Source organism: Diadema antillarum, unplaced genomic scaffold, assembly GCF_040938485.1.
Source record: "Diadema antillarum isolate AM-2024a unplaced genomic scaffold, OU_Dant_1.0 seq00001985_RagTag, whole genome shotgun sequence".
Classification (NCBI taxonomy): domain Eukaryota; kingdom Metazoa; phylum Echinodermata; class Echinoidea; order Diadematoida; family Diadematidae; genus Diadema; species Diadema antillarum.
In genome coordinates, this window is record NW_027272643.1 from 153336 (window position 1) to 179670 (window position 26335).

Consider the following 26335-nt stretch of genomic DNA (forward strand, 5'->3'; position numbering starts at 1 on the left):
GTTGTGTCATTTTCATATTGTGGCCTCTGAAACCAAATTTGATTCTAATGGTTAACTGAATTTGATGTCCAGATGCGGGCATGTTAATTCTATTCTTATTGCAGAAAATTGCTCTTAATGTGCAGTGTACAACAGTGCCATTAGACAGTTATTACAAAAAAAGCAAAACAAAAACGAAAAAGGACAAATTAATCTTCAGTGATAATTTGAAGCTAATCAATATCCCTATCGTGGGGAAAAACATGATAATTGTCAGCATGGGATAAAAACTGAATTGCTGAGTTGATTAAATATCATTCTGCTGTACCGAGCAGAACTCTCATAAAAAAAAATGACTAATCGAGTTCATTGTACTTTAATATTGTTACTACATGGTCATATTTGAATATATTGGGGAGGGGGGGTGGGAGATATAATAAGGAGGATCATTCAGACAGTATGTAAATAATTGCATTAAACATCTGTTCCACCTGAATTGAAAGAGTGCCTATCAATCGTTATTCAGTGACAGTACTATATGGCAGTAAATCAGTCAGATAAATTACAGAGAGCTGGACAAACAACTACCGATCATCCAGGGGGAACCCTAGATGAAGGACATACGAAGAGATACAGGGGACGGGAGCTACAACACAAAGCACAACATATTTCATCCCACTTGTGTTGGGTGCTTTGAACGTCCCGTATCATACGCATGCGATTTCCAGCGGTGGTTCAGTGCCATGCGTTCTTGTGTGTGCATTCAGGAGTAAACGCATCGCGCCGCTACGTAGACACTTTACGTTTCTTTGCCGAGTTAACCCCTGTCAGTCTTTAGAAGCAGAAAGGCCAAACCTTTCATCTCACTCTTGCTTTATCGATAATTTCATTTTGACATGCTCTCTGCTCTTCGCCTCTCAGATGACATTTTGGAGCTCATTTGTGATTAGTCTACACAAACATACTTTCTTCAGTGTTTGCACTGCAGAGGTCCCATAGGCATGTTGTGAACATTTCCCCTTCCCTACAAATTCTCACACATTTCTTGAAATTCCTGCCACGTAACTTTTCCGCACGTAGACCTAGATTCATGTTCGTACAGTCGCTTCCGGGAAATCTGACAGAGATTTGAAGTATGCCTATCTTTCAAGACTATGCAGTAGGGCTGAGGAAGTCGTGACATTTGGTGAGATGAAATAAATTCATCCATCTCATAGAGTTTTTTTGATTTAGGGTTTGTCAGAGGAAATTCCCTCTTTCTCTCTGTGTTTTTCTCCCTCTGTCATACCAGGGGTGTCTGCTTTATACCCCTCATGGGCAGTGACACGCCCCCTGAGGCACATCATATGAGTTGATCATCTTACACCTTTATTGTGACATGTGCATCCTGTTCGTCATCGTTTTTTTTATTAACTCTACAGTCCGTGTGGAGTGAAGGGGGACCGGTGGGGATGGGAGGAATATAAGTCAGCAGGGGTTGATGCTCTTTCATTAATGGAACATCCACTTGAGTGCCGTAGCTGTGTGAAATGGTCAGGGCATTTAGCCTCTTTCTAGAGGGGGAAAAACCGTGCTTACACATGGACAATGTGGCAGCATTGGGGTGCTGTGTGATGTTTAAACCAGGCATATTTCGCATCTGAGGTGTAATTGCTTGCTGTACCTGTGAGCCATGTTTCATCGAGTGAATCCTATTTTTTTTTTCTAACTCATAACTTAATGGGATAGACTTGAATTATTACATTATGAGCTTGTGCACTGTAGTTATCCTCATTTTTTTATGCTGATGATGATTATTATTATATTATTACTGGCTTTATTATGATTGTTGTTGATGTTATATTATTATTTTGATGATAATGAGAATAACAAAGATAATGATATTTACAATGATTAATGTGATAAAAATAACAATAATATTATCATTATCATTATCATTGTTTTCATTGTGATCATCATCATCATCACCACCATTATTACATGCATTATATCGCAATTTTAGAATCCTGGCATTTTAATCATTCTGTTATTTCCGTATGCATACTGGAGGGAAAACACTACTAGTATGTTCTTTTTGACTCCAGAAAGACATGGGCTTCTAGCAGTATTTTGAATCATTTCGTGTTGTGGATTGGCAGATTGAGATGTTGGTTTGGAGCTAATTCCATTATGCTTCTACAGCAAACATTCAATCACAGCTTTACTTCAGTTGTGAGGGTAATAAAAATGTGGATCTGCACTAGACGTAGGATTTTATCTCGTATCTATAGACAAATCCAGTTCAAGGCATTGTTGATTGTATGCTGGTGTTACAACAAGTGTGGTTAAGATTTCTGTCATTTTAAAATCCTGAGCAGAATGTACTTTAAATGTCAATATTTTTATGTGAATAATTTTTCGCGCTGAGAGCTCAAAAACATATTCGAAGGTTCTTGAATTTTTCGCTGCATGATTGACGCACACAATTCAACCCATTCAATATTTGTAGTAACAATTTGCAAAGATATTTTTGCGGGTTTAGAATTCGCGCTAGCCAAAATCAGTGTGAAATACAGGAAAATTAATGTACTGCAAATATTTTCTTGTTAAGTTTATCATGTGCCTATATGTGTGTATTCATTGGACTATGTTTTTGTTTGTAAACTAGATACAGCTCTCCTGATGAGAAACATACAAATGATGTAGACTTGCTGCTTTAAGTTTAACCATCGTTTCTCAAATGAAATCAGATAGCCTTGATCAAATCATGCCACGAATCCATGACTAGTGAGCATTCATCTATTTGATGTTGAGAAGTGTGGGATGGGGGGGGGGGGGGGGAAGAGATTGTCAATGATTTTTTTTTTTTCCCCTCACACATGGTCTTAGGTAGGCCCTGTTTCATTTGCTCAAGGGCTGTCGAGGGATATGATGTTCTGGAACAGCGCTCCGACACGCATGCCAGACTCGCGCAATCGTCAAAATTATTGAGACAGTGGCAGAGGTAATGCCAGAGCAAACGGAGTTTACATCCCTTAATGAGGAGAGAAATGGGCAGGCGGTCCTGGGCTCACCATCCTTTAAAGGGGGTTAAATGACTCCACATGGATGATGCATGGGGGTTGATAACTCCACATACTGTGTAGCTTCTGGCAGGCATGCATCAGCAGCTGATTGTATCTTGTAGATACCTTCCTTGAGACTTAAAGTTGTATGGACGGATTGAGTTTGACTCGTTACAGTTTGAGACTCTTACCTCTGACATTCCCTGTGCTGTCATAATTTTGATATAAGATTGATATTAGCTCTATCTGTGTGTTACGTACCCCTTAACTCACCATCTTGTGAAAGTGATTACATAGAGTACTTTTGTGGGTTATTCTTTGCTGTGAAGGCAAAGCCACTCTGTATTAAACATCACACAGCAAATGATAGTGCAACAAAAAAATGAAATATGAGTAATGTATACTTTTAAAATCATTTCACTTCATACATATGCCAGTCACTTTAAATAGCTTTGGGTGTTCATTTAGGCATAGTTTGAAAGATTCAAGATGCAGTAAAACCAGAAAGCTTGCTTTGATAAGCTTTTATTTGAATATGAACGTGCCAGACATATTGCGAATGTGGTTTTGTAGCAACCGCAATGAAGTCTTTACAATAATAGACAGCAAAGTGTTAATGCATGGTACACTGGACACCTTTTAAGGAGTCCTACAAGCTACTTATCAAAGATGTGAAGTCCAGACACGATTTACTATATGTGCATTTGGGATTCACCGATTTGATAGCAGACTCTGAGACACAGAGATAAAACTGCTGCATTCACACACAAGCTGTTTACACTGTGTGTTAGTGGAAAGTGTCTATTCCTTGAACAGTATTCTTTTCTATGTTTGCCAACCATTAGGAGAGTCCCAAATGTAAATAGGATCAGTGTAAGAAGCTTCAGCCTCATTTAGCCACTGAGTGGATTATACACTGAGTACATTGGAAATGACAACACGCATTTGATGGTATTATATCTAAGAAAGAAATTCTATGAATCAATATTACTTAACCCCCCAGCCCAACATACACTAATGAAATAAGGGGAAGGTATTTGTTCTCTGTCATTAAACCAGAATGCAGCATTAGTTTATAATAAAGACAGATTGTTGTTGAGATGCTGATTGTCATGAAATCTTGATGAAAATAGGAAGCCACAACAGTGAATTCTGATACTGGCAGACCATATAGAATGTAGACATTTAAAGTTTTGGGCCATGGGGGTCAAAGGTCAAGGGTCAAAAGTCAGGTAAAAATACAGATATTTTACTATATTTGTCATCTTTTTGAAATGACTAAAAGATATCCTCATGAAACTTATTATGTACATACATGCATTGCCAAGGTTCATTGGGGAAATATGGTTAGAGGCCAAGGGTGAAGGGTCAGAGGTGAAGACTAGGTCACAGGTCATATATGGTTATGAGGTCAATTATCAAACAAAATTGTAGCTTGACAGTGCACAGCAAGTGCAAACTTGGTTCACATTTCCAAACATGGCGTTTTAATTTCTTTCAATTGCATACAGTGTTAGTAGGATCGTAGCATGGTGGGTATGAGAGGCTTTTTTCCCTCCATCCGATTTCCAGAGGGAAAGAGTTTGAAACACTGAAGCTATGTCATTGTGTAGGCTGCAGCAAGTTTCATCCACTGTGTGGTAATTTCATTGCAAGCAAACCACTGGGAACCAACCGCGCTACATCTTGCTCGTGAGATATGTTTGTGTGACGTGCTTAGACTAGCGTAGCCTCTAATCATTCAGGAATTGTTGAGGGGGGGGGGGGGGAGGAGTGCGCCTCTGAAATCAGCTGAAACCATGGATCTTGGGAGGAAGAGCATGCTCTGATCCTTTCAGATTATATGTCATGGGTTGAGAAGCAGAAGGATGTTGGCCACGCATAAATTTGTTGCCATTAGCGCCTTTTTGCTTCCGACACGACGGTGCAGAATTGTCCACAGGCATCTCATTAGTATTAACAGTATAGGAGGAGAAACGCTTGTTGGCAGTGATCAAGTATGCAGGAAATGCACCGACTTGAATACTTCAGGGGATATTTTGTGGGTATCATTTATGTATGATACACAGTTGTTAAGGTCATGATGTAATTTTTAAAGCTGGAGTTGAATAGATTTTTAGATGGAGAAAAAGAAATCAAAGAAAGCAGTTCAAATGTGTGGAGTGTGGAGTTGATAAAGGGATATACATTTGTGTAGCAATTTTAAGTAAGGAAAGTATGCTCACTTCTAAAGTGTCAATAAACACAGATTGTGGCCCTTTAATTGACAGGTTGGAGTTATTCTGATTTTGATGTATTGGCTTACATGTCCCTTGGCAACACTTCACGTTGAATTCCATGAGGGTAATTCCATCATAGAGTTGTCACTCCTTGTTGGGATGAACTGATAAATGTTCTGGTATTAATCCTTTCAGTGTTTGCTGAACTACTGAACTCGGTAAATCATTCATTCTTTCCCTGACTGAGGGTTAGTTCAATATACTGGGTATGAAAGAGAGTGAGATGTATGGCCATCTTGTTTGACATGAGTGAGGAGAGATCCACCTCTTTGTTGTGCCATGTTTGTAAATAATATACTTTTTTTTCTTGAAAGGGTGTGGGGGGGGGGGAGGGGGAGGGAGCTGGGTGTTTGGGGTAAATATGCGCCTAAATCCATTACCCTAATTGGAGTAATGTGAGATTTGTTTGTTCCCCTGTCTTGCTGGATCTTCCAGTCCAGCCTCCCCACCCCCCCACCCCTTTGCCTCGTTACAAGTCTCGCCTATGTAACATTCCATCAGTACTGTATGCTGAGAGGGGGCTATTTTTGTGGTCTGGTGCGGTCGAGACAGGAACAGTTTTCTCTTCTCTCTCTCTCTCTCTCTTTTTCATGCTAGCTCTTGGTGATTTCACGAGCATGTTGAGAGCTAGTTTAGTAAAGTGCTTTTAAAGGGATTTTTTAGTTTTGGTTGAGATGGAAGAATCAGATTTTAACTTTTTGCGAGATAGTTTAGAAACCACTCATAAAATATCAAAGAGCATACAATTCTCAAGAGGAATTAAATTTTATATCATGAGAATTGGTTTTGAAATGGCTGAAATGTGAAAGGCAAAGTAAAACTGAGTGGTCTTAATAAAGACCCACCTTTTATTGGGATGTCTTTGGTTTTGGGATATCTCAGCCATTTCAAAACCAGTTTTCATCAGATGAATTGTGAATTCCTCTTAAAATTGCACGCTCTTTCACATTTTGTAATAGGTTTCTCATTATCTCACAAGAAGAGTTGGAAACCTGAATCCCCATCTCAACCAGAACTATACTATCCCTTTAACAGGAACAACGTCACATCCCCCCGTCTCTCGCTTACTCTCATGTTAGCTTTCATTTGTTCCGTCAGTATGCTGAGAGCTATTTCAATGGACTGCTTGAAACAAGAACAACTTTTTCGTCACATCTCTCTTTCTCCCTCATGGTATATATAGCTTTCATTCATGCCGTCAGTACACTGAGAGCTGTTTTAGAGGACTGCTTGAAACAAGAACAGCTTTCTCATTACATGTCTTCTCTCTCTCTCTCTCTCTGTAGCATTCATGCTGTCTTTGATGTTCATCCTTTCTGGTACATTATCCCTTGTGTGGTCTGCATTTGGGCAGGTGTACTTTTGCACTAAGAAGCCCTCTTCCCCTTCTCTATCGACCCCTTCCGTCAGCCATCAAGCCATATTCCGTGACATACTACTTACAATGCAAGTAGACGCACTATGTTTGCTTCCATTTAACTCTCTCCTTCTCTCTTTACTCAGCATACTTTCTTTCCATTCTCTTCTTCATTTCATTAAACTTATCTTCTTCGTGCCTACCTCTTTGTCGATGTTCAGAAGAGATTTCACACTGATGGGAAGAACTTGATTGTAATTGTGTTCGTGAAATACATTTCTATAATAACGTTTAGAGTTATGGAGTGTTTGGATGATGAAATTAGTTTACTTTGCTGACCACAAACTGTACAGGACAATGTGTGCAACAGGTGTGGTGCAATATCCATGTCTTTTCAGTCAAACATGGCTCTCTAAAAATGCCTGCATTTTACAGCACACACCTACATGGATGTATCATGGCTGAAGTAAAGGCAGTGCCAAGCTTAGTGTCACCTTAATCATATTTTACAGGCCAGACCACTCAGGTTTGCAAATTTAGGCATACACATATTCAGGAAGACGGTTCAAAAAAGAAAGAAAAAAAGAAAAAGAAAAGTTTAGTACTGGGATTGGCCGGATGCAATTTGAGAAACATTTGGGGGGAAATGTGATTTACCTACATCTGCTTGCAGACTCACATAGCTATGCCATGCTTAGCTTAGAACATGTTTCTATGTGTATGTATGTTTGCAGACAAGTTCCTTGGCAGTCTGAAAGGCCTTTACATCTCCATATCCCTTGTCCATTTTCTTTCCTCCATATCCTATATCTCCTTATCCTTCTTGGTTGTGCCATCATGCTCCTTTTTCCTTATCAGTTTATCATCATATCTGCGTAGATATGATTCATACTAGATAGATGCAATACAGTGACATTCAAAGACAAAGCACTCTTGAGTGCAGAAACAAGGCTTACCTTTCTCTTTGGCACGCTTGGGATGATGGCAGTATTGAACTGCTCTTGCAGTGTCAGCCCCCCCCCCCCCCCCTGCCACAAAAACAACAACAAAAGGTTTACTGTGTAGTTTTCACTCTTGAGCCACATTCAAGAAACATGAAGGGTGGCCCACTTGAGCGTTGGATTACATTTTATTCATCACTTTACCTGCATTATTGATTAATTGATTAAATTGCAAGATCATCAATCACCGCCCTCATGGTTTGTTGCAAAGTGGATGCTCTGTAGTTTGATATTGTTCTCAGTTGATGGAGGATCTGGTTATTTTCTTAATGCATCTTTCATTGCAAAACGGCAGACAGAGACAATGTTAACCAAAACCAAGCCATCTATTTTCTCCCTCCGAGATGTTGAATAATCAAGGGATCGGAAAGAGAAGCCTTTTGCACCTGTACACCTGGATTGGGAGAACCTGTTTCAGAAAGAGTAGACCCTGTGGTGGTTGGTTGCACCTTGCTGTCTGTTTCCCTATCCCATGCTAGCTCTCACATTCGGCCTTGTCGGCCTTGATATGGAAGCTGGCGTCAAAACTAGGCCAGGGAAAACAATACCTCATCTTCCCTCGGCGTGCACGATACACAACGAGCTTGTTGTTTGCCGAAGAGGTCTGAAATGGGCAGACTAGCCCAATTCTGCCGCTCTACATACACGCTGAGCGGGAATACGCACAGGAGCTTAATCAAGTTGTGGCAGGCAAGACTCCGGCTGCTCATTTCATTACATCACGCATGCATCCCTTGGATTGCACTGGGTTGCCTCCTTCTCTCCCAAAAAAAATTCTGCTCTACTTTGATACGCTACGCCACTCGACAATTTCTAATATCCGAACCTGGAGCCCTCTGTGCCAACTTAGCTGGATTTAACTTGTCTTTCTCAGTTTGTGACAATTTAAGATGGTGAGTACTGGAGGATTCCTTTTTTTCTTCTCACCTCTGCTTAAAACTTGCCTTATGTGTATCTGCTATATCACTTTAATAGTTAGATATGAAGAAAAGATTGGTGAAATGAAATTATGTGCAGATTTAAGTGTGTGATAAGTGTATGAGAGACTAAAAATGAAATGTCAAAAGCTTTTACTTGCTAATATGTGCTCTGAGGAATGGGTTTATCGTAGATCAGCTTGAAAATGCCAGAAGTTCAAAGATATGTTTAAAGATCTCCATGTAAAACACTGCTTTTTAAGTTGTAAAAGCATGTCCTTTTATTGCCACCTGTTAAATTTGTGTTTCACAATTTGTGTTTGACATATTTATTCGTCCATACTGTCACAATCCTGAAGGATTATATCATTTTGTGTCATTCCTTTTCCATCATGAACCAAAGCATGTATGCTGCTATGTTTGTTGTCTGAAGAAAGGAAAAGCGGAATGAAATTGCTAATCAAATCAAAAGCAGTAAAAATAGTTTTCAAGTAATGGGCAGGTGAGAATTAAGTTACTTCTATTTCCCTCCCACATCACAACACAAAAGTCATTTCAAGGTGCTGAGAGATATACTTCACTATATGAGGTCCTCCTCCAAATCCTCCAAATTGCACTCCCCGAAGATGCCATTTGCAATCAGAATATCAGATCTCGGGTCATTTTGCCTTCTGTGCTGGCTCCCAGAAATGACCTTTCTTTTTTTGTTTCTTTTCTGCCCGGAATACTTCAGGCTTCTTGCAAGTCACTTCTAGAAAACTCAAAATTGAATTTCCCAACCTATCATAATGTTATTACCATGAATGGATTGCTGTGACATGTTTACTGCTGAAGTCATTACTACTAGCCACAATATTAACTTGATTTAAATGTGAAAAGCCACCCAACCTACATTGTACATTTGCTGCCTACAATGGCTGTCTCCTTTAGTAGGAAGTTTGCTGTTTTGCTCATTTTCACTAATATGAAAAAAAAAAACAACTCACAAAAACAAAAATAGAGGCATGAAAAAAAAAAAAAACCCAAAACAGAACATATAACATTTACTGATTCTCTGTTGCACGGTAATGTGATTGTATTCATAATATGTAATGAACTAATTTGATTTGCTGAAAGAGTGGAAATGTGAGGGTTCAGATGAAAGGATTTGGGAGGACGAGCATGGGAAGGAAATTGAGAGAAGAGAACCATGTTATGTCATCAATATACTTTTGCACACTAATATGTATACTCTGTTTGTGCCCAGTACTGTAAAAGTAGACATTTTCGTGCAACTAATTTTTCGCGCTTGGCCGGTAAGGAGAGTTTTGCATGTTTTTAATTCCGCGGAATCAAGACATCAACTACTGAAACATACAAATGTATGGCAAGCAGAAATATTCCTGTGCTTTTATTTTTGCGCTAGTTTCTGATTGCGCGAGATTGCGCGAAAATTTCAACACCGCGAAAATTCCCACTTTTACAGTGTGTACCTAATCATGTAGTAAACCTGTTTGTGGAATCTCTGACTTTAGATATTATGCACATTACTGGTGGTTGCTCTTAGAAATGAGTTAATTGATATCATTATAAAATTTAAGCTTGTTCAACTAGTCATAACTCTTCACTGCTGGGGGGGGGGGGGTGGAGATCCAGAGTTATCTTTCTTTATAAGGTTTTCAATTAATTGTTGATTGACTATGATGGCTTGCACATTGGAGATGTATTTTGAAGAATAACTCCAAAGACAAGTTTATCACTTGTAATTTCTGTAACTGTCTCGTGTTGTGTTAGATTATTTAATGGCACTCAATTGTGGTGGAATACTGTATACTGTAAAAGTGGATATTTTCGCGCAACTAATTTTTCGCGCTCGGCCGGGTAAGAAGAGTTTCGCGTGTTTTTAATTCTGCGGAATCAAGACATATACTGGAATATATGGCAAGCGAAAATATTCGCGTGCTTTTATTTTCGCGCAAGTTTCTGGTTGCGCGAAATGCGCGAACATTTCGATACCGCAAAAATTTCCACTTTTACAGTACGCTGAATATTTTGCGAGGTTCTTATTTTTGTGAATTTCGCGAATCAAGTGCTATTCACAAATTTAAAGACACGTGAAAATATTGACTCTGATCCCGATATAAATGTGACGTACACATACATTTCTCCATTCAGTTCTGTTCTGCACGATCATCTTTGAATTTAACTACTCATGATATTGTCGGGAAGTTCTGATTCGCGAAAATTTTGACACGCTCAATATATGCCATATACAGTGTATTAAGTAATTGATAATCAGCATTGGAGGACATTGAGTCCTGAATGCTGTGTTTGAGACTTATCCTTACGTCTAGAGCTTTTGATAAATCACATACCTTGTTTGTGCTGTTAGATTCAAAAGGAAGGTTATGTAAAACCAGAAACATCTGTAGCATGAAATTTGTGTGAATTGGAGCTGACAGCCTTATTTGTGGCATGACTTGTTTGCAAATTGACACTGGCATTGAATGCATTGTATGGACAAACACTTTCGCATGCATTTCCCTTAAGTTCCAAATTGTGGCTCCTCGCAAAATGAACAAAAGTTTCATGCCTGCAAAAATTTCTGGTTTTACAGTAGCTTATAAACTCTTGAGGCTTTTTTTGTGGCTAATCCATGCAATATTTTGCATTAAGCACTTATATAAAAGGGGGTGGTTTTCTTCAATATCAATTTATTTGTGATTTGTAGAGCAAGGAATATGACTTACATGTAGTTTGAAATATTCACCTTAGAATTGATTTACGTTCCGGAGAAATCTTTTCCACCCTTGGGGTACTTGGGAAGTGTACCAAGTATTCTATGACAAAATGGAATTGGAAGTCATTGTTCACTTTTAACGCAAATCAACATGGCAGGGTCTTCTAAAGATGGACTTGTGCTCTGATCCCATTACCATCAACAGAGGAAATTGTATTGGAATTCTGTGGTAGTGCTTTAGAAAGAGGGCTTTATCCCTCCAGGAATTGTGGTATCAATAATTACACAGGTGTAGAATTGATGCTGTGTCGAGTGATATTCATTAATTTATGGGAAGGGACGCAAGGGCGGCACAATTTTCTGCCTCATCTCTCGTTGCAAAGAGAGGGATTCTCAGAGATCAAATGCGCGGAAAATTACCCCTGCTGGGCTGTCTGCTCACAATCGTTACTGTACGGAAGCAGCTTGTGTTTTCGTCTAATGACATGGATGTTGCCATCAAGAAATATTGACCCGAAGCAAATTCTTTGTGATGATTACTAATATTGCATTGTTTTTATGGGAAGTTACGCACCTGAGACCATAATCCATACTAGTCTTTTCAGCATGGATGAGGTTTGGGTATGACACAGAAACACTTCATTAGCCCCAGATATTTTGAAATGCACTGTAAGGCAATGAGTTTATGAATTTTGTCACCATCTTGTGTTTCACAGCAGTGTCAGTGCTTTTGTAATAGTCATAATTGATGTTTGATGCATTTTAACATTTGTTGTTTTTCTGTAAGGATAAGCAGCACTATGTCATAGTGATTATGTATCATGGTGTGTCTTTTGTCTTATACTTATTTAAACATTAAACATTTTTTATAGGAAAAATCCAGTGTTCAGCAACACAAAACAAAATAATGAAAAGTTATTTTGCTAGATCATGTTCTGCACAAGTAGGCATTTTTTTTTTCCCCACTAACAATCTCAGTAAGAGAAAATGAACCTTTGGGTTTTTTACTTGTTTTATTAAGTTTGTACCTTCAAAAATCACAGAACAAAATCAATTGCATGAGAGACAAAGATTATAACTTTCCATGCTTGCATTTCTTATGGCAAATACCAATGAAAAAAATAAAAATTGTCCAAATGTTTTACAAAGAAAGAAAAAAAAAAGTAGAAGAAGAATGTGAAGCGACAGATGAAATAACAGCAATGTACATTAGTGTGGCAGCTGTACATACAGGTAGTTCAAGAGTGGATTTTAGGATTTATGGCGTCTGCAAGAAAAAGTTTGCTTTCTGACTTCGCTGTTTAAAGAGTCTGAAATGTGTTTGTCCCTCACACTCAACAAACTGAACATGTGTGCATTCTTCTTGCCTTCCATGTACCTTGCTTGACAGACGGATAAGGCTGAATCAACGTTCCTGGCTGATTTCTTTAGGATTTCTGAAGGAATAAAGAAAGAAAATGCTCCAGACATGACTTTGAACCATAATGACTGCACAAGAGTTTACGGGTACTCTTTGACCAAACTGTTTGACGCATGTAAAGTTATTTGTCATTCATGCTCGGCAAACTTGGATGTGTGTGCCTTCCGTTTCTATTTCACGTTTCATGGTTGACAAAAGAAATAAGCCTGAATCAACGTTCCTCGATGAACAAGTTATGGGGGAAAAGAGAGAGAGAGAGAGAGAGAGAGAGAGAGAGAAAAAAGGAAAGATAAATGTGTGAGAACTTAATGTGGACTTCATCGACTGCGTAAGAATTTATTGTGTGGTTGGGCTCTTTTGTCAGCTGTGCTCAACAAACTGAACATATGTGCTTTGTGTTCACTATACCTTGTGCTTGACAAAGAGATGAGGCTGAATTATCATGCATGAGTGAGATTTCTGAAAATGAAAACAATAAAAATTTACAAAAAGATGGGGGGGGGGGGGGGATAAGTGTGCACAAACACCAAATGGTGAATGCATTTCTTCATAACTGTAACACAGTGGCCTTGCTCTCTGCTAGGTTTGTTGAGCTGTAAGTTATATCTAAGTGAATTGAATGGAATTGAATTTATTACCCAATAAGGCAAATTCATTGCTCACTTGTTAACATTTTTACAGCGTGTACACATTATTTATAACATAGATGTGAATGACAAGTTAGATATGTTAGTGATTAAAAGAAGACTTTTTTTTTTCCTGGATCAGACCTGCATCATTACAGTGTGTATGCATTTTAACATCATTGCTTGTCTCATTACCTTTGACCTCTAAATTGGGGTACAGTTTCATCCCATGACTAAAATCTGCCAAAGCTCTTCTAGTGGAACAGATCAGCACCAAGACTCTGTCCACTTTTACATTCGTGCTCCTTTGTGCACAAGACTTGGTGTCATGAACTGTAACAATAGTCGTACATATTCTGGCAAGAACCACATACAGATAGTTTGGATTTACTGGTTATTGTTTCTGTCAATCAGGAATATACAGTATGTACAGGGCATCCAAAATGTAAAAGTACAAACAGCTTTATGAACAGTCACTTGGTGTGACTGATGAGTTATTGTAGAAAATTCACAGATGTTAGAAATTAAAAGCCTCCATTTTTGTTCTTATTCTGCACTTCTCATGTTAGATTAGAAGGAATGTGCCATTGACTTGTAATCAACAAATGACCTCCAAGTATAGTGTACCAGTAGCTGCATGCCTTCAAAGAGTGAGGTCAGAAAATTTAGTGTTGGATTTGTGTGTGCCATTGACGGCCTTCGTCCCCCCACCCCTCTCACATTTCTCTTCCGCAGCATCTCATGTGTATCACAGACTGCACATCAATCAGTTCTTGGGGGGGGGGGGGGGAACCATGAAAGAGATGATCTGATTGATGGATGACATGGCGTCTGGATCTTCCACGCTGTCGTTTTCTTTGTGTTTGATTTCCTAGGAGCAAACCCAAGTTGCATGCCATTCACTGCTGGGTCCATTCTTCAAGTGTGCAAGAAGCCGTAGATAACTGTATTCCCACAAAACCTGTCTTATGATATTCCCTTGAAAGGCTCTTGGCCTAGTTCCATTATCTTGTGGGAGAGTGACCACATGCAGGCAAGGATGAAAAGTAAAAAAAAAAATGACTGAATGTGGTATTTCAATAAGTGGAATGAAGATTGCAATTCATTTGTTGGCTAATTCGACCAAGCTTCAGAGCACCCCTCAGACATGCTTTTTAGGTTGTCATTTCAGTTCTTTGTGATGCAACTAGATTGTATCCATGAGATATTGGTATGTAGGTTTAGGGTTTATTGTGGTGTGTTCTAGATTTAGCAGACTGTTGATTTCGGTACAAGTCTGTGAATACTGAAAAACACCTGTTCCTTTTCTTCTTCTTCTTTTTTTTTCATTGGCATTGTACTAATGTAGCTGGAAACATACAACATACTCCAAATCTTCAAGTGATTTTGTATGGCTGATCAGTATCTTGTTTTTATTTCTAAACATTTGAGTCTATTCATTGTGATTGGTTAACAATCAAGAAATCTAGTGCTTCAGATCATGTTCACCTTTAAAACTTTAGGTCAAATTGGGGGGTTTTGAATATGTGAAATTGATCTGGATGAAATCTCTCCTTTCGAAATTACAGTACTGCTCCAAATTAGTGGTGTGGTGATTAAATGTCTGCTTTATTCAGCACTTTCTACACTTGCTTGGGAGTGTAGTAGATACACTGTATGAATTGAGTTGACTTATAGAAAGAGCTCTTGAAGTCACAGAAACTGCTAAAGATTCAGGATGAATCTGGGCCACATTAGTAAAGGCACTGCTCTTAAATTACAACTAAAAAATCGTGAAGTCTTGCAATGAATTATTTTGAGTAGCTGATTGATGTTTTTGCGGGGAATGGCTCCCATGGAATGAGTATGAATTGTCGTAAAATGGAGATCTGATGGTCTTGATTTTCATGGTGCCTCTAAATCTTGTAATGGAGCTTGGTTTTATTGTATGGGTAGAATTGCACTAGATCTATGTTGCACCTGAAATTTGCAAAGTAGGTTTCCAAATTGGCATTTCTTAACTGTTGATTTATGAGCTGTATATGAGGTTCTTGAGGTTTACATTGAATGAAGATGTGGAAATCCAGTTTCATCTGATTTCATCATTCCTCCTAACCTATTTAGGTAAACTACTCGTTTCTTCTGCAGCATATTAAATGCATCTGATAGCTACTGAAGAGTCAATTGTATTTTGCATGCAGTAGGTTGACAAATGAGTGATTCGAAATTGTCACCTGATGTGTATATAACACATGTGTGATTTGTCATGGAATACACAAAGTGCGTATATTGTCCTGCTAAGCTGTTTTGTTTTGTTTTTAATTCAAGCTGTTCATGATTTAGAAGAAGTAGCAAAGCACACTCTAAACCACTTTAGCCCTGCTCACATATCCTTTGCCCTTTGATCTATATAAAAAAGTTCATGAGTTAGAAAGTATTATACAACACCTCAGAATGATGTCGAATTGTGATTGGCCAAGAACATGTCACATGACATTCAATAGAAAATACCTACCAAACTCATTGAGAGTGACAGCCATACAATAGGCCCCTGGCATGGGCCTATTGCACGGCTCGAAGGTACTATAGCACGGCTTCGTGGGGGGCTACTAATGCATGGCCGCTCACAGAGTTCTGTGGCTCACAGCAGCAAAGCGCCAGCAAACTACAATATACATTGTACGTGCTGGCCGGCTGCGCTGCGCTGCCGGTAAGTCTCACAGGCGGAGTATTACTGCAACGTTAACGTGTACGTGTACGCGCAGCTACTTTACCTAGCTAGTTGCATGTATTGCGGCCTACCTACTGCTGTGTTTTTAGTTTTGACTCTGATCTGCTACGTGGACCACAGTGATCCCAAAATCAAGACTTCATTTCAAGTTGAGAAACCGTAATTTGATTATTTTTCTGTGTTTTTATACAAAATCATTTTCGGAAATAGAGAAAGTCTAGACTTACTACTAGATCTACCAACATCTCAGATCGGCTTAACAGTCATGCAGGCCTAACTCGATCTAACGTTAGCGTAGGTGGTATAGACCCTGCGGAGTTTGACTGTGTGGTCGAATCATGACGAGTGTTTGAAAGCAGTACACAGGGTGGTTTACAATTCTCGGCCTAATTGTTACATTTATTTTTGGGCCTTCCTGAGTTAGCGGTCACTAATTTAGTACTGTGATTGTGGACAAGGTGTTGTATAAAACGAATAATTTATGATTTTGTTCGTGCATTGGGGCACGTAATACCGCACTCGGCGCGAGATTCGCCACTGGTCTATTCAACGCGGCGCTACGCGCCTTGTTGAATAGACCAGTGGCTTATCTCGCGCCTCGTGCGATATTCGTGCCCTATGCACTCACAACTCATAAATTATTCGTATAATATTCTCAAATGATGCAAGACCTTTTGACATTGCAGACCTATAGATTTGTTTTCTTTTCTGTGTCAGTTTTTTTTTTTTCCCCAGTAGCAAGTACATACAGTTCTTCTCTTTCTGACAGGAAGTGAGATCCAGGGATGCTGTCATATTGCCCCAATGTGCGTTTACATGCAAATATTATCATGCAAAGAAAAAAGGAGAAGCTATTTCATTTTTTGCACCTGCAGTTGATACTGCCAGGAAATTTGCAGGGCCTACAGGCAGTCTTGGAACGCGAGAGACAAGCTCTGTTATCAGCAGTAGATATGAATGTTTTGTGTGTGGTGTAGCACATCATCTGTCCATCCTAGATTGTAGGCTGACTTCAAATCACTTCTTCAACAGCCACATGCATGGTTCACCGAGAAGTTGAGGATTACAACAACAACAACAACAACAACAACAACAACAACAACAGCAAAGAGTAAAAAGGGGGAGGGGAGACGTGGGTTATTTTTGAGTAACTGAATTCTGTGCACGTAAGTCTGAACATGCCACACCATACTGTGTGAAAGGTCATGGAAGCTTTGGATGAATGAATGCATAAGCTGAGAGTTTTATTAAGCCAGAAAACATACATATATCTATACATACAAAGAAAGACAGACAGACAGACAGACAGACACACATACTCACACTCACACTTATGCATAACCCTATAGAAATATTTCTAACTTAGAAAAGAGACAGCACCATAGTCTTAGAATGCATGAAAGTATAAAGGTCATCTTACATACAGGAAAACAGAGAGAGAGAGAGAGAGAGTTAGACTCACATGTATGAGATTGCACAGTGCTGTAAGTGATGCTGTTTGCATGAGTTGTTTTCTATTAAAGGGTGATAAGTGTGATGTTGAACCCTTACATGGCTGTACACTCTTTTTACAGGCAAGACACCTTGGTGCCAATTAGTCTCAGCATGCACTTCCATGCAGACTTCATAATTATGTTACAAAAGTGCCATGCAGAATTCAAGCACATGTACATGTTTTGTAGCTTCCTTTAAATATGGGGGAGGGGACGATGGAGTTGAATGTCCATGTCAGAGAAAATTAAATCTGATTGAGAAATTGCAACTATGAATGTTGATGTGATATTCTATATAGAGTAGAAACCAGTAATGATAATAATAATGGTTACTAGATCAAAGCACCATATCCGTAGAAGTGCTCATTTGTAGTGCTTGAAATAAGTGAAAATGGAAAATTATACAAGTAGGGGGACAGTGTATGACAAACAAACAACATCTACAAAATAACCTACTTATATGCAAAGTAAAAAACAAAAATAAATGTGATCTGAGATTCACTGTAGATACCCCGTAGATCAGTTGAAGTGAAATAGAGAGTGAGAAAGGGATAAAAAGACGGAGACATAGAAAGGGAAGGATAGAAGAGAAATTTTAGGAGCAGAAGTGCGACAGGAAGATTGATGTTTGTGCACATGTGAGAGGTTTATTTTCATTCAGCCAGGTATTTTGACAGCAGTGCGTATGTGAGGAGCTATGGTACACTCACAGTGGGAAGATGCCTTTAAAAAGTGCATGACCCTGCAGTGTGTGTGTGTGTGTGAGTTTGTAGACATTCTCTTGTGACATATAGGGGATACAGGTGCTATTTTAGCAGCCGAGTATTTAATGGAGGGTACTCTATCTTCTTCAGTGAATAGTTGTCTGACATGATAATGATACAGTGGACCCTCCTTAAGCTAGACATTGTGGAAGCTTTGAAACTGCCAATTTCCCAAAGTTTTCTCCTCTAGATTATATCAGGTCAATTACTGCCCCCTTTCCCTCCTGGCTAAATACAGGTTGGTGATAAGGTTAGTGTAATGATTAGGTTTAGGGTTGGAGTTTGGGTTGGGATTAGGCTCAAAATTAGGATTAGGGTTAGGGTCGGGAAGGGTCCAAGGTAATCATCCAAGGGGAAATTACCCTTGAAATTCCTTTGATATGTTGAAGTACTGCCATAAACATACAGTGATGTATGCTGAAACAGTCTTTGAAAAAAAAGAGAGACTATATCCTTTAACGGAGTCCCCTGTTACAGAGGCCGACTGTACGGACATGTGGTTTTGAGGCTGGCGAATTAGGCACGGCACGGCCACATTATTACCCTATAAGCAGATTTGATTAGCCTGTGGTCATGTCCTGTATATATGGGACTTAGCCTCCTCCAGTATTATAAAAACAGGTGAATAAACCAGCAACTGAGTAGTACATGTCCAAGTGGAACTCTGAACTTGTAGACAAAATTAATAGACAGGAGTAAGGAGTGAGGACATTGTAAAATAAGACTTAGCTTGATGCTCTGTCATCTTCTCTCTGAACGCTTTGAGAAAGAGAGTGTGGTTCATGCTTGCCTTGCAGTACACATTATGTGCATTACTTACTCTATGCATTATCAATCATACTTCAACATGCCTTGCTCTTACATGCATGCAGCGTTAGTTGTCAGATGATTGCATGGTGCTGTACATTCTGTCAGACAAGTCTGGCACAACTCTGGATTTCTGAAATACTGCGATGTTGTTACTATGGGTGATATTTTCCTGCCAATCCTTTGTATCTAATTTTCCTCTCTTTTTTTCTAGAACTTAAAATGAATCCATCATTTATTTCTATGAGTTCCCATCATGTTCTCTTTAATTCTGATGGAATAGAACAGCAATGTGAACTCATTGAGGACAAGCTGACTTTGCTGTCATAGGCATTTCCAATAGACACCTGCCTAAGTATACTCGGGACTAGTCCTTTAAACGGGTTACTGTAAAACGAGGAATTTTCGCGTGCGTTTTAATTTCGCGAATTTCGCGAGCGCCAAAATTTGCGAAATTAAATGCACGCGAAAGCTTTTGTCTACACTACATGCATTGAATGCCAGTAGCAATTCGCGAAAATTTCATGCCACGAAAAAGGCTGTCGGCTCCAATTCGCGAAAATTTCATGCCGCGAATGTATCATGTTTTACAGTAATACACTCAGGATGTGCTCCTGTTCAATATGTTTATATGTAAAAAATGACTGTAAGGACAGTGACAGCTTTCATCACCCAACGAGCCCCCCTTTCTCACAGGCACCGCAGTTGACACGGCTAGGTATCTAACCTGACAGCGATTGAGGCCGGTTCTGTTCAGGAGTGAACATCGTGAAAGATTAATGCTGAATTCACAAAGAGTATCCAGGCACTGCCCATGATCCTTGTGATTCGGTGAAAGTGGATGCTGACATGATATTTGAAAGCTGTGATGAGTGTGGCCTTGTTTGCTCTCAGAAATTGGCGAGGCTGCCTTCTCTGGTCAAAAATCAATTTCCTTTGTGCTCTGCTCCCCAGCTCAAGATTACTGAGTATAGTATCTGAAAGAGTGTGGGCAGGAATGATGGGAATATGTGTTGTGGTGTAGGAAGCATTAAAAAAAAATTAAAACCTGAAGCCAGTGTGTCTTTGTAACTGTAGTTTTGGAGTTAGCATGTGAATCATATGCATTTTCAGTTGTTTTGAATTGGGTTTCCAGTACCTCATCATGAGAATGAGTTGAATTGCCTTGTTTTGTGGAGAGGTTGGTTGGGTTGCATGATTTCAGCTTGTTGAGTTGAGTTTGGGTTTTCATTTAGGAAGAGTGAAGTTGCCTCATGTTTAGTCAGGATGAGCTGAGCATCCTGTTTTGAGTCATGATGAGATGATTTGTCTTGTTCTCATTTAGAGTGAGCTGAGTTGCCTTTGTTTTTTTGTTGGGATGGGATGACCTGCTTTATTACGAGTTGGTTGAAATGAAATGATATACACAGTAAAAATAACTAGACACAAAAACTTATTAGATTTGAGGAGTATACTGGCCTTTATCATGAGTTTTGTCTGTTTGTCTTGCAGGCAAACCCCAAGGCAGACCAGACCCCTACAGCAGACCCTTCCAAGCCAGCCAGCCAGGAGGAGGAGGAGGTGGACATTGACCTAGGTGACCCCGACGTCCAGAGTGCAGCCCTGAAAATCCAGGCAGGATTCCGGGGCATCAAGGCGAGAAAGGAAGTCAAGAAGCCGAAGGACGACAAAGCCCCTGACTCTTAATCAAGGAAACCCCATTTCCCCCTTATTTTAGGATGTATACTATATGTACTAGACTGAGAGGACTCATATATTTCAATGCCAGCAAGTGTAAGAATTGCCATGATCGAGAGTATACACGTATATCGTATGGATAGAGAATGATGCCTCACGTATAGAGGGTAATACTACATGTACATGTAACTCGATTTTACCCGTAGATCTGAATGACAGTTGGGGGCAGGCAAACGTTACAAGGTTACACACAACTCTGCATGTTCTCCAAGAAACATAGCTGATTAGAAACAACTATTTCCCATTTCCTTTCGTGGCGGTTTAATTATATGCAAATATATTTGCATACATTTGCATACATTAACCAGATTCTAGCTTACAGGCTACTGCCATAAAGTCATTTCCAGGCAGACATGCTGGTACAATGTATTGGCAAACAATACCCTCCCTATCCTCATTCCAACGTCATGCACAATATAAAGTCTTTCTGTGGTAAGCTTTTGTAGTCTTTCCGAGGATAGCCCCCATCAACTGTACATGAATAGGATTTGTTACCAAAAATTATCATACTGAGTACATTCATGTGAGTGTGTTTTATATATTTTACAAGAATTTGCAGAATTACTCCAAGGTAGATCAGATCTAAGACATTGTTACTGGTCTTATGTACTCTCTGTATCACTGAAAATTGCTCTTGTTAATTAAGCAAGGTTATATAACCATGTTCTGGCTAAATTTTACTCTGTAACAGCTTGCATGCATCCCAAAACTTCATATTAGCTAATTACACTTCAGAGAATAGCGACTGTGTGCGCAATTACATTCATAGACTAGTATTGATATAGCTGCTGTTTCTCCCTGGAGACATATCAATTCTATAGTCCTTATTGGAATCGATTCCCTCAGCACCCTTTAGAAGCTGCCAGAAAATGTAGTTAGTACATTTTGTCGATCTTATGCTCTTTTTTGCTAATCTTTAGAAAAAGAAACATTTTTGATCTAGATGCCTCCAAAATTACAATGGCACTCTAAAGTCCCCCAATGCCCCTGAAAAGTAACTTTTGGTGCGACCAATATTTAGATAAATGAAAGTAAGGTGTCCACAGGATGCCCATAGAGGTTGTTCATTGTTGAAACCCTTTTTCATAATTTCCTTTAATCTTTTCACTGATCTATTACTGTACATTTCACTGCTGACATTCAAGGTTAAATACATTACGAGGGTGATGATTTTCGCTCACCCCCCACCCCCTCCATTCTGCAACATTATGTGATGCGAGCATGGAGACATGCTAACCCCCAAATGAACCTTTGCTGCCACAAACCGACCCCCTCATGCATGTCCAATCATCCCGTTGAGCCATCTGCTCCTGTCGTTTGTCTTGGTGTTCTCTCCTGTCTCCGCGTCTTCTATCCTGTAGTCGTAGAATCATCGGTGGGAATCACATACCGCTACCGTCATGTCGCAAAACATTTGTGATGGAGTACGTGCTAATGATCAAAACGTCAAAAAGGAGTCGGTATACAAAATGAGGCAACTCCATCATCCACATAAGCTCTTCGCGACAATTGCATCATAGCAATGGTGGGATGACTTGTCGGCAGTTTCTATAAATTGGATCAGGAGTTGTCGATGCACTTTGTACACCTGCAGTCCCAGGGAAACGTGTGACTGAAGCAATAAGTAGACAATGTTTAGACAGTGCCTTGCTATCATTCCATGGTTGATCACGAACCAGCATTCTTCTCTGTATAGAACTTTATACAAAGTTGTCATTGGTAGTTTTGTAAGTGAACTCTATGCACATTTTCATGGGATCTTGCAATTGTGTTTGGTTTTTTTTTTTTCAAAATGAAACAAAGAAAAAAAATCATTGTACAAAAGACTTTCAATTGAATTGATTTACAGTAATTGCAGCCAGCATAGCATTGACATGAAAGTCCGTGAAGTTGAAGGACTGTTGTTACTGTTGGTGCAATTGCTGTATTTTGCTTCTGCAGTGAGACTATTATGCAAGTAAGCCCAGATACGTGTAAGACAGAGTCAAATGCGAATTATTCAGTTGGTACACATTGCTGCACTGTATGTCTAATAAAATCCAAGTGTTTTCATGAAAGGCTTTGTCTTGTGCTACCAAGTGCACCGAGTGTGAATTTCGTCATAACAAGTGTTTGATGTGCAACTGACATGCACACATTAGAAATCAGTATCTCCTGTATGTATGTACACGTATACTGTTTCAGGTTCACAATTTCCTGAAAGGGATGAATATACGAACCACAGCAGGGCAGCTGATATGAATTCGCCTTGAGCAATCTTATCTGCTACCCTATGTGGAAGCTGCACCGTGATGCTGTACAAAATCAATGCAGGCCAGCATTATAGATTCAGTGCAGTGTTTATGCTGTCTCTAGCTAGCAGGAGTTTGTTTTGCCATGCTGCCGTGAAGTGGATTTGAAGTGTCCCAGACAGGCTTCCCATCTTTTTGCCTTCGACAATCTCTTACCCATCGTATCGGATGCTCTTATAATTGCAAGTGCTGTTATCACATACGATATCACTTGCTGCATTGACGAGAGCAGGCATAGATATTTCCCCAATCTGTTAAACAGCGGTAGGAATCTGGAATACGTCCTTGCAGGTTGAATGGTCTAATACTGTAGACGGACTGATCCCTTAAACGCATTTGCTGTCTTGTTCAGATGGCCTGGTGAAATGTGAAGTGCCCCTTAAATGGAAAATGGATACGTTCACACTGCTAGAAAGAAGACGGCATTGCATTCATCTGTACCGGCACAAAGCGTTGTTTTGTATCCATAGCAAGTCTGTAGCTGGAATATAACATGTTGACATCATGTCTGAAATATGGTAGACATCCACAGTGATAAGAGAAGACCACAGATTTAACTTTAGTTCTTTAGGTCATATTGATTTTGAAAAGTTATGATATCATGTGTTTAGATGACAAACAATCAGCAGTGTGGCTTTAACTAACAATACATCTATAAATGTCAGCAGTATTTGAGCAAAGTCATCCACATAGTATAGATGGTTAACTTCAGAGCTTTACATAAGAACATGGTCTATTGACCTGTTTGAGTAGATTTTGTGTATAGAAAAGATATGTTTAAACAGATGGAAACTGATTTTGATGAATCATATGCATAGCTATGATATTGATGTATGAGTCTCCTTTTGTGCTCTGAAATGGAATGATTGACATGGAAAATAAAGATTTTATTTCTTTCTGAAGGTGTTCTGGAAACCAATGCATCTAGAAACTTTTGCAATCTTGCATAATCTTGCAGAGAAAGTAAAATCTTTATGTGTAGATTAATACATCTGTTTTTTGTAGGATTGGATACATGAGTTTATTTAAGTTTACACTTTGTAGATATCTTTTGCTAACTCTCATTGAAACTGGATAGGATGCAGTGAATTAAGGATGAAGCTGCAAAAATAATCTTTGTCCTGATACAAATCTCCATCAATGATACCTTGTCTGAACTGCCCCCCCCCCCTTCCCCTCCCCTCTTTCCCCCTGCCTGACTGGCGAAGACATCCAAGATATCTGCTGTGCTACTCTATATCTGTATAATCTGCTTCTTACATATTCAAAAGCTTTGAATCATCAAGCAAGTGAGCCGTTCCATGTGTGTTAGTAGCTGTCGGTAAAAACAGGACACTAAGTCAAAGAAGCGACGAACTGGTATATGGTAGAGAGCTGTATCAGAAGCCGTGTTGTAGATACCAAGTGTTTTGTTGTACATAGATCTTATACCAGAGATTTGTATATCGTTCTTCAGTTCAAGTATATTTTGTCGCTGTACTCTTTTGTTTACTGTGTGGAGGAGTTGAAGGCAGTCCTAGATGTGAAGAAACAAAGAAACAGACAACCAAACAAACCTGGCTGCTGTATGTATGATGTTAGGGAGAGTGTAGATGTGTGATGTTTTAAAGTCAGTCCACGTTTGTCACAGAGATTGAGGATACTCGAAAAGATCACTGTGATCTTTGCAGAGGTTGATAGGTAAATTATGGTACAGGTAGTTACCTTGTTGAGAATATCATGTGAGTGTGGATCTACCAGAGTTCACCAGACCTTGGTATGATCACCCATAGTCAGAAGGATCTGTCTGTTCAGAGGAGTTTTATAACGTTTTTTGACTGTATACAGTGTAAGAGAGGGATTCTGTGAAACCAGACATAGTCTCCGTGGAACATATCCCTAATGATTGATACAGACCAATCTTTTTTGGTCTAGACTACACTGTACTACTTTTCCAGCTGTGAAATTGAGATACCTTCACACAACAGAAGAACAGGCTTTCAGTGTTGCATATAGCATCATACATCGTTTCATCATATGTATAAAAGCAAAAACAAATCCATGAATGTTTTTGACTCCTTCAACTTCTTTCAGTATTTATCACTTGCTTTCATGGTCACGCACCAACATGTGCTCCGCCTGTTTTTAATTGCTTGTGAATAAAGGCAAAGTTCACTTTAAGATTTTGGCGTATGTTCAGTGCGATTGTATATTTGTGTAGTCTCTGTTGATATGTATGTATGTGTGTATGTCTGTGTGTGTGTGTGTGCGTGTGTGTGTGTGTTTCACGCCAGTTCTCATGAAACAAGTCCCGTAGCTGTGAATCTACATGAAGCGTTTAAACGCAAATGAGTTAACTTCATTTGTGTTCAGATGAGATACCTACAATTAAAGGGATCCCAACTCTCCCGCTTTCGACGGGAGATCTCCCGCCGAAAGCCCATTTTTGCACAATCTCCCTTTCTCCCGCTTGAGATTTAATTTCTCCCGCTTGAAATTATTTCTACTTCAATTTCATTGTATGTTGAAAAATAAGCCTTAGATAGCACAAGAGAGCATCTAGAACCCTAGACTGCAAGGAACTTTGCGCTTGTAGTGTGCGTGAAGCGCACATCAAGTTGGAGTCTTCCGTTTGCTAGGGGGTTTCAGGCGGGAGAATCTCCAGATCAGAAGATGTTTGGGGTTGGAGTCTCTGGGTTTGGTTGAGACCTAACTTCAGGTTTCTAACATTTTTTGGTGAGATAATAAGAAACCTCATATGAAATGTGAAAGAGCATGTAATTCCAAGAGGAATTCAATGATTATTTGATCATTTGATATCCAAAACAGAGCGATTCTAATAAAAGGTGGGCCCCACCTTTTATTACAATCGCTTTGTTTTACTGTGTTTGTGGATGTCTCAGCCATTTCAAAACCGTTTTTCATCAAATAAATGGTATGCTCTGTACTTAGTAGTGCAGATATGTAACAAAATTTGGTCAAGATGCTCACATCCGGCGGAAAGTATGAAATTTTGAATATAGGGGTATTTTGGGGCGCTGATTTCAAATATTGCCGGATCCAAGAGATCTGACCACGGGGTCGGCCGCTATTTTGAATTCCAATATGGCCACCATCACAAAACAAATTTAAAGATCCCTATCTTCAGTTCTGAATGACCTGTGGCACCAAAATTTGGTACTCATGAGCGTTTTGACACATTGAATTTGATG

The 26335-nt window shown here is 39.4% G+C and overlaps 1 protein-coding gene across 1 annotated transcript in view; it reads left to right on the plus strand.

The window, feature by feature from the left end:
- Nucleotides 1-21301, plus strand: part of LOC139713492 (uncharacterized) — a 61146-nt gene extending 39845 nt beyond the window's left edge. Inside the window, exon 8 of the mRNA XM_071625219.1 lies at nucleotides 20608-21301. Coding sequence (XP_071481320.1) covers nucleotides 20608-20802 — 195 coding nt within the window. The 3' untranslated portion in view covers nucleotides 20803-21301. The remainder of the gene's footprint in view (nucleotides 1-20607) is intronic.
- Nucleotides 21302-26335: the final 5034 nt, after the last annotated feature.